General features: G+C 41.6%; 1 protein-coding gene across 1 annotated transcript; it reads right to left on the reverse strand.

The window, feature by feature from the left end:
• Positions 1 to 6,044: 6,044 nt before the first annotated feature.
• LOC104611827 (uncharacterized) lies at positions 6,045 to 9,525 on the reverse strand. Its single transcript, XM_010279054.3, has one exon. The coding sequence runs from the start codon at positions 8,755 to 8,757 to the stop codon at positions 6,430 to 6,432; it is 2,328 nt and encodes a 775-aa protein (XP_010277356.1). The 5' UTR covers positions 8,758 to 9,525; the 3' UTR covers positions 6,045 to 6,429.
• Positions 9,526 to 9,865: the final 340 nt, after the last annotated feature.

The following is a 9,865-nucleotide window of genomic DNA, read 5'->3' on the forward strand; positions in this document are numbered from 1 at the left end:
TTTCATTTATAGAAAAACCTTTCAAACATTGATTGTCCTTGTTTTTATTTATTTAACAAAATTTTAGGGGTAATTAGATAACATGGTTGATTTTATTATTGAAAACAAAACAAACCATGTTGTCAACACCCCCTTAATTTTCATTTTTTTTTCCTTCTATCTTTTTGTTGTTCTCTTTCTTTCTTCTGGGGTATAGCTCTGTGGATTGTTTTCTAATTTTAATTAATTTCCCTGAATTATTATATCTTGCTAAATTTATTTTGAATGAGGGTTTCAACCTTTTCATCAACTGCTTTATGCAAAATCCAAACCCATCTTACTCTATTCCTTCCCATCCTAGCTATCTCCAGCGGATGCCATTTTTAAGTATGGCTGATCCCATATTCATAATATATTACTGCAACTTAACTGGCATTTGCTTTCAGCACAGGATGGTAGAAATATTGATTCACATCTCAACCAATTCCAAATTGTGGGCAACATCCTCTTGATCCTTTCCTTATGATAAATATCACCAAGAGATCCATATATTTCCATCTTTTCTTTCTCCTGATTAACTATACTAAGGGTCCATTTGGATCGTAGTCGGAATCGGAATCGAAATCCTTTGAATTCAAAATTGGAATGATCCACTCTCATAGTCTGTTTGGTTTGAACGTGAATGGAAATGAAAATGAGAATGATTAAGAATGGGATTTCATTCCCAAGGGAGGGGCAGGGAATGATCATTCCCTCAAATAGGGGAATGTCATTCCAACAGGAATGAAAATGAGATTCTCATTCTGTTCAACCAAATAGTTAAAATCGGAATAGTCTATTCCAATTCTAATTCCAGACCCCTATTCCCACAAACCAAACAGGGCCTAAAGCTTTTTACTCAAAACTACAAACGTATACTAGCGAACAAATGTTTTCTGTTCATATACCTCAGTAGAAGATTCCTTCTTGCTATTCTAGTTTTTCCAAAAGAGTTTAAAAATTCCTTCTGGAATTAAAAGGGTAAAAGTAGAACAAATAAGTACAGAAGCTAATAAAATAATAATAATAATAATAATAATAATAATAATAAAGTACAATAAAGATATCGAGATGGCCCAATTTGTGTAGTGGTTTCAACCTCCAATAAATATAAATAACAAAGCAATTAAGCAACGAATCCGTTGAATGGGGGCATTTCAAGACCAGAAAAAAACAATAAGTATTCACATTTTGCTTTTAATTTGTTCTGGTTAGAAGACAGACAAATGAAGTTGCAAGCTTGAACCAATGGAGGAGGCAGACAGGTAGTTGGTGATTCAAAATTTAAAGCTACAGATTTGTTTATAAATAATTGAAACACAATAGTACATCCCTCAATACATGTATGTCCCCCAAGTACATAGACCTAATTCATTTACACCTAATATTACATGAAAAAAATTATATATATTTCATTCACAGCCCTTCACCTCATTTGCTTACACCAAGCCCCTTCCTCCTGCCCACACCCAAATGTGAATAATTAAATGAAAGTGGATTAATGATGTAATAGAAGTACAACAGTTCTCCTATTTCAAATCCTTTTAATCACTGCTTGCAAATTTACCATCTGAGTCTTAGTTTTGTAACTGCTCATAGAAAATAAAGCAAACCAAAATAAGAAAACAATAGAAAATGACCCACATACACAGTCACATACATCATACATACCAAAAAAAAAAACAACCATATTCTTGTTTTAATTTTTCTAACTTTTAGGTTTCATGCACTTTCTTGGGGAAGGATTTTTGTGCATTTCTTTTCATGTAAAGTTGAATATTTGAATTCAGGCAAACTAGAATGTTTACTGATCTAAGAGAATGCCTTAAAATGAGATTATATAATGGAAAATATCCCATTATTTTAATTGCATGTGATACAAATATTCTAAAAATGGGGCTTTGTATAATGGTTTTAAAAAATGACCCGGCAATGGAATCTTTCTGGCCACCAGTTTCCAGGTCGACGGTTCGGTCATCTGGTTTGAATGGATGGCCCGTTCCTGACAATAAAAATAAAAAATAGTCAAAAATTATTGAGCAGGTCAACAAATTGACAGTTCGACTGTCCAGATCAACGGATCATTGACCGATTCAATGGTTTTTAGTCAAGAACCGGATTTAAGGTAAAATGAAATCTAATTATCTAAACAATTTCCAAGCCAAATGGTCCAACCATCCGGTTTAACTGCGGTTCGAAAGCTATGCTTTGTATAGTCCTCCTTGAGAGAGGACAGTGCAAGTTGTGGTCCATGCTAAGCTAAAATCTTATGGTTGTGATTTTTCCAACTGAGGGATTAATTGGATACAGCCCATTTCCTAGTTTAGATCCACATCCAGAATTTGGCAAATTCTGGCAAATTCCAGGCCTCCCGCCCTAATTAATATTTAATAGGGCTCCAGGCCTCCAGCCCTAATTAATAAATAATAACAGTAGAGTACCAGCTTGAAAAGACAAAAATGCCACCATAGAATTTTTGGTTTGTCTGTGAATGGGTTCGCTTTTGTTTGGCTTCAATACGAAAAATGTGATGTGCCCCCAACTCAGCACTCCCTGACTTTAGTACCACTACAGTAAATAGAATTACCTTTCCCATTCCTACAAATTTGACGCGTGGCAGCTAGAATCAGCCCAAGATATATCTGTTCCATTTCCACGTAGTCACTCCTATAAGATTTCAACACATGGCTGCTGAGTTATGGCCAAAATATGTCTACATCTCTCCTCCATCACTCTCTTCTACATGCCCAATGGCGCTGCAACACGTTCAGGGGCCTACTGTTTCACTTTTTGAAATCTTGAGTTGAGAGGAGACTGTGTTATTAATTTTGAAAATATTTTTGGAATAATTCCTTGGGGAACCATGGGCATAGGGTGCTGCTGATGTGGACAAAAAAAATGTATGGATTGGACTATTTGGTCTGCCATGTCATCCACCCACATGGCAGAATTAAGTCCACGTCAGAAGCCCCCAGTTACAGAAAAGAACACACTGCAGCCGAAAGCGATTACAGTAATCCTTCTGAGTTCTGATGAACAACAAATTCAAATTTTAAAACATTGCCAAGAATTAAGCTAAGCTCACCTCAGATACCAAGTTAGATGAGAAGAAAAGTAGAGGTCAAAAGGAGTTAAAAGACTATTAATGTTGCCTTCTGCTTCTATCAGGCTAGATGTGGATAGTTTTTCAAAATTCAAAGAATATTAATAGAAATGTTTGGTGGGGAGATGAGGAAAAACCACCCCCAAAAGAAAAACAACGAAGGAAAAGGTGAATTAGGGAACGTTGAAAGGGGAGAAGATTCTCAGAGAAAGAAATTGTCGTCCTACACTAATCATTATATCTCCTTTCCCCTTTTACAAAAACATTGAGTGGGGTGAGGCATACCATACGAGTGTAAAAGGCTTTCCCTACAAAGAGAGATGGGGAGGAGTTAGTAAGTGGGCGTAACCCCAACCCCTCTCTCCCTTCCCCCAGTTGGTGAGCAGTCAGCATTACTGAACCCTGCCGACAGGAAACTGTCTCTAGGCCAAATGAGTAAGAAGATAAAAAGAAAGCCCAAATAATACCATATTCATGTTCATGATTCATCCACTGTACTCGCTTCAAAAGTGAGAGGAGCATTTGATTTTTCACGTTTCTTACAAAACATACCCAGTTGGGGTTTTTGTTTTCCTTTTACTGTGTCAAGGTGGATGAGTGAATCCGAAATTTACATCAAGACAGAAAGGGAGATGAGGAGTGAGACACTGATTTCAGCTGAGAGTCCAACTAAAGTTCAATTTGCTTTTGGGTCCTTATGAATGTGTTACGAGGAAATGATGGCCAAGTCTTCTTGAAAAATTTACTGGCATTACTGTTGAAAGATGTATGGTGAAGGTCTGAAGGACAGTGGGATTTCCAAAATTAGAAGAACTGGTTTAATGGAGGGGAATGGAATGATGACCATCTATTCAATCAATCCATATGGTATGTTGGCCTGGAATACAATTTCCATTTTGTAACCCGTCCTTCTAGTTTTCATTCGTTCTTCCATCTCTTCAATGATTTTTGTCTGAGCTAGCTATAATGTGCTCTGGAAATAAAAATCCAAAACATTGCATCAAGCAATTTATTAATTGATTTCTTTCTTGTAACTAGTAACCATAGTCCATAGATGGTAGAAAACAACAGAGAACATAATGAAATTACCACTTGGACAAGGAAATGGAGAAATCTGCAACATGTTGGAACGTAAAAATGAGTAGAAGAGAAAACGGAGAACACCACTACCACCACCTTTCCTTTCCAGTTTCCACCTCCTAATAAACTACAGTTGAGCTCTCATTCCTGTGGGGCCTACAAAATCAGTTCAGGTTTGTTGTGGAATCACTATCAGGCATCTTTCCTGCTTCCTCGTGCCGACAGCCTTGGGCACTTTGGGTCCTCTCAAAAACCTTTTAACAATCATGACGAGTGCAATGGGGGTGACTCTGCACACTCCATTTTTAACCTCGAGATCAAAGGTGAAAAAGGGTCCAACCTACAGTCGAGTGAAACAAGCTTTGGAATGTTTCAAGGACAAGTAACCAAAGACGATGGGATAGAGGGGGGGCCCTCAGACCTTCACTTTTCTTTGACCATGACGACCAAAGCAGCACGATAGACATCCACTGCCTTCATGGTGGGGCTCTCGCTCCGTCAATACAGATACCAGCAGAAAATGGATGGGATTTAACTGTTTGATGCGCTCCTCCGGCTACAAAGATACTGCTCTCGGATCTTTTCAAGTTGACCCCTGAAGTGACCAACTCCGTTTTGGCATCCACTCAACCAGCTTAAGCAACAACCCCTGATGAAAAAGATCATTTTCGGTTCAAAATTTTCCTAATGAAGACCACTCTGGCATCCTTCTGCAATTTCTTCTTTTTCAAGCTCGCTCAACACTTGCTATAAGCAGCAACAGTATCTCTCAAGTCTTAAGTCGGTTTCTCCAGTTCACCAGTGGATTTGCCACTGGCGCCTGTCATAACCATAGCTTGATTTGATATAACAAGAAATTTTCTATCATCATTTGATTAAACTAACAGGTCATCATCATTTCTCCAATATGGACCAAAGTTTTCACTACAGGACCTTTTTTCTCATCATGTTCTAGTCGTAGATGGTTGTACAAACTATAAACTGATTCAATTACATGAAATGGTATCTCGGGTTCTAAGCAGGAAAACAAACTACCCCACTTGAGAGCAATGGGAATTGAACTCGTAATGTAGGTCTGGTTTTAGTTCTGAAGCTAGCCAACAAAAGATCTTTGACACGTATATATATATAAGGATAATAAGCTGATCTGTCACAAGAAGACAAGCATTTCCCAGCAAGAAATCCAACTGGATCATCAACAGAGACTCTGTTCCATGCTAATGTTGGTGTTGGTCATGGATGTGAAAGCTATTCAGTTCTGTTTCAGTAACAAGACAGGTCTCTGTACTTGCACAAGAACTGCCATGAGAAAAAAAATGGATATAGTTGCAGTCTGGGTAAAATTAACCCACAAAATCGTTCATGTGGTTCCAATTGACCTCATATTGAATGCCTGAGCCGTATAGATATGATTACCTGTGCTTATCGTGACAATAGTAGTTATAGAGGCTGGACAAAAGCACAGCAGAAGCATGCACTAAATATTCTAATCCAGTTTCTGATGAACGAACCCCTGAGACCTAGAGAGTGAATGTAATCTGTTCTTGGGTAGAGAAATAGAATCTTTTCTGTAAATCATAGATAACAAAGGGAATCACTTTTTTTAAGAATATATAGATGTTTGCATTACAGTGTGGAAAGCCCCTCTGAGAGGTTTATGACAAACTCTAAAAAGAAAAAGTAGCAGAAGAAGAGCATCATTTTTCTTTTACAGCTTACTACCTACCTAAACCAAAAATGAATTATCCATAATGAAACCAATGGTGGGTTGGCTACCCAGGTTCTTAAAACCAATAAGAAAGAATGATAATAACAAAATAGTTTCTGAAATTAACACCATGCATGAGAGGAAAAAAAAAAACCTCCTCTTCATAAATATTATTTACCTCAAAGGAAACAAAATGTTACATCATTCTTCCTGTTCTTTTCCTCCACCATTGTCTATCTCATTATAAACAAGAACAGTTTCCTTTGGTGCAAACACAATAACCCCAAAATCATGCTCAGGCGGGAGATGGCTGATTCATTCGAATCCCGAGGCCTCAGTGATAGTAGTAATACCCCAAAAAAGACCTCCCTCCCCCGCCCTACTGCCTCAAAATCTTTCTATTTAGATGAGAGAGTAAGTAAAAAAACATGGACAAAGAGAAAAATAGTAGTGGAAAGAATTCAATAAATCCTACAATTTCAGAATTCTACAAGGGTGAAGAGAGAGAAAAAAAAAATTGTTACACGGAGGATGCATCAACAAAACCCTCACTCAACACGTCATCCTCACCATTTATAGTGGCAAACAGCTCTGCATCTTTGTCTTCATCATTGGAGAAATCCCGGCGTTCGAGCTTGGCATGGGCTGCAATGAATATCATCTTCTGAGCTCTGTCCATGGCTGCCCTAGAGCGGCCATGGGCATACACCCACCTCAAGAATGACCAATTGCATTTGAACCCACATGAGGTTGCATGGAGGAAAATCAGCCTCACTGCCACTTTCCCCAGTGACTTAAATTCACTCAAGTACGTCTCCCACACCAGTCTACTGCTCTGGGGGTTGGCAACTCTCATCTTTCCTGTCAAGGGATCTCGCTGCTTCACCTGAACAGCCTGTGCATAGAGTGGGTCAAGCCCTTCTGACCTCCACTTCATGAGTTCCATCAATGCAATATGGGCCTCCTCCCTTGAGACCAACCGTGTAATGAGCTTGTCAACATCCTTCTCCTGTTCGGGTGTCAAGCACTTGAAGGGTGGAAGGTACTTCCCACTTGTGTCTCTCATCAAGTAAAGCGGATCAAGTATGAATGCAGCTGACCAAGCTGGGTGGTAGTTCTTCTTGAACCTTTTCTCGATCACCTTCTCCACAGGCCCCTCTGCAATGTTGAACTTGGCACACCATTCCTTCACCTTTGTCCTTAGCTCCTCCCACAACGGGAGACATTGCCCAACCAGTGGCCTCTCTGCCTCAATATCCTGAGCCATCCCCTTTACCAGCTTCACCAGAGAGTGGACTGCCTCCAATTCACTCCAAAATCCCATATCCCGGATCATGTCTGCAACCTCCCTTGCAACAGGGTCCTCTACGCATACCACCTTATACGACTCATCTAACACTACCAATTGGAGTGCCCGAGCTGAGGCCATAATATCCTCCAACATAGCGTACACAAGTGCAAAGTTGCTACTGTTTTCCGTCTCAGGCGGTGGCACCCGGAGCAATCCGGCATGCTCAAGCTCCTGCAGTTGGTACTTGTGGAAACTGTTCCGGACCTGGGACTTAGTGTTTACAAACTTAGCGAGCTTCAGGCAATTATCAGTAACAGTCTTGAAGAGTGGGAGCTCTTTGCTGAAGTCCTTGATCAAACTAATGAACCCCTGAAGCTGGCAAGACAGATTAACCATCCAATGGTTCTGGTTTTCTAAATTCCTCAATGCCTTGGCTTTGAACTTGTCCCCAACGATCCCCACACACCGCTGCACCACACTCCCACATATGCCGGTGATCGTCTCCCAGAGGATCTCCTCTGCGTACTTGGACGGAACGGGGCCGTTGGTGAACAACGCCCTCTGGAACAAACTCGTCCCATTGGGGAGGTTTACTGTCAAATTCACCACGTTTTCTCCACCAAAACTGCCGAAAACCTTTGGCTTCCACCCATCAGACGCAACCTGAAAGAACATGGAGTCCCTAATTCTCGCTTCCGACTCGGCCTTGGCTTCTTCGAACCTGGCGTCGAGCCTGGACCCCGCAAACTCTCGGCGGGATACCGGAGGCAGGCCTACCTGGTTTAGGAAAGCCCGGAACTTGGGGTGCTCGAGACTAGAGAATGAGACAGCGCCGCAGGACTCGTAGAGCCAGTCGGCGAGGAGGCCGAAGGCGGAGTCAATCTGGTTCTTGCTAAGCGTCGGGCCGGGAGACGCCTTGGGACTCTTGAGCTTCTTTACGCTGTCTTCCAGCATAGCGAGAGCACCCAAGTCCTCCTTCCCGCCCGACAGCATCAAATGTGGCTGCTGAGGTGGAGGCAAAGCCGCAGTGACACTGGAAGTCGCGACAGCCGTTGCGGAAGAATAGCTGAGGTCAGAACAGAAGCGGGAAGGGTCGACCATGGCAAGTGGTGAGACCTGATATGACGAAGAGGAAGCACCGCCGCCCGAAGTTGATGCACTACGCTTGCGATGGTTGGGGTGGTGGTGGGAAGAAGGGGAAGGGATAGAGGAGATGGGAGAAGGTGAAACAGAGGAGATGGGCTTGGGTAAAGAAGCAAAATTGGGGCAAGTACCCCTTTTGAGATGCTCGGAGGCAGTGCGAGATGGGTTGGAAGCAGAGAAAACGGCATCGCAGAGAGAACACCTGAGCTTCACCGCTTTGGGGAGTCCAGTATCGGAATTATGAACCAGTATGGGCTCCAGGTGCGCCCAATACCAAGCACCCTTGCCCTTTATGGCTTTGGTCCTCACAGTCATCAACCCTTCATACCGCTTGTGCACCGCCTTCGCCGTCAGGTCATCGGCCGACAGCGTTGCCGTCGAGTCTATCGTTGTAGTATTTGCGGTGGCAGCCATTGTTGTACTTTGAAGCAGGACCACCACTTGACAAGAGAAGAAGACAAAAGTAAATGAATAGTAGCAAAAATAAATAGAGAAGACAGCAGTCGCTCGCTGGGGATAGCTAATAATCTTCTTCGTCCACCATCGTCGTCATCATCATCGGAAGTCGGAACAACAGTGGCATCATCAGCTCGACAGCTCTTTCCTTGCATTTAGACGGAAAAATCCGCCGGCGGTGGCTGGAATTCACTTCTATGCCGGCCTTCCATGCGGGAAACCGGCGATCTGGGGGAAAAAGATGCGACCTTTGGCCTCTGCTGCTTATTTTATTTGTGGGTCTTTTAGCTGTTCGTGGCCTCGTGGGGTTGTTTAGCTGTAGCTGCTGCACTGCAGTGCTGCTGCTACAGTTATAGCAGGAAGAAGGGAAGAGAGAACAAAGAGACAGAAGAAAAGGAGAGCTTGAGAAAGAAACAATTGGGAAACAGAAAGAAAAATGGGAGTCTCATGTTTTTCTTATTTCTTCACTCTCTCTCTCTCTCTCTCTCTTTCTCTCTCTTCCCCCACTCTTTTATGTTGTTGGTCACTTGGCCTCTCACTCTCTCTTGAAGCCCCAGCCCCTCTTGTTTCTTTCTTTCATCTTAATTCTCTTTTAGGTTTCTTTTTTTTCATTTATTTCTTTAAGTTCTTTTTTCTTGTAATTTTATTTTGCAAATTGCATTCCTTTTCTGCCTTGTTCTTCATGTGGGTTATTTCTATTTCAATTTTCAAGTTTCAACAGAAAGAAAAAAGAATAGAGAGGCCACCTTGGAATTTATATTTATTGTATTTATTTATATTACTTGATTTATTTTTTCTTGCAGTCATTGGACAGAGTTGACCAATACAGACAAGTGAGCCTCTTGAAAAGTTTATCAAATATTTGTGCAATCAAGGCATGGACACTCTCTGCGGCATCAAATTGTTGCTCCTGCTCTCTCACACATACAGGAAGGAAGGAGAGAGAAAGAATAAATGTGGTCCCCTTTCTCTTCCCCTACTCCCCAGTCCCTGTTTTGAGAGCTGTTTTCCTTGGACAAGGCCTAGTTTCTGGGCTTACATTTGAATAGAATTTGTACGACATGGT

This window comes from Nelumbo nucifera, chromosome 1 (genome assembly GCF_055504915.1).
Source record: "Nelumbo nucifera cultivar China Antique chromosome 1, China Antique-T2T, whole genome shotgun sequence".
NCBI lineage: Eukaryota > Viridiplantae > Streptophyta > Magnoliopsida > Proteales > Nelumbonaceae > Nelumbo > Nelumbo nucifera.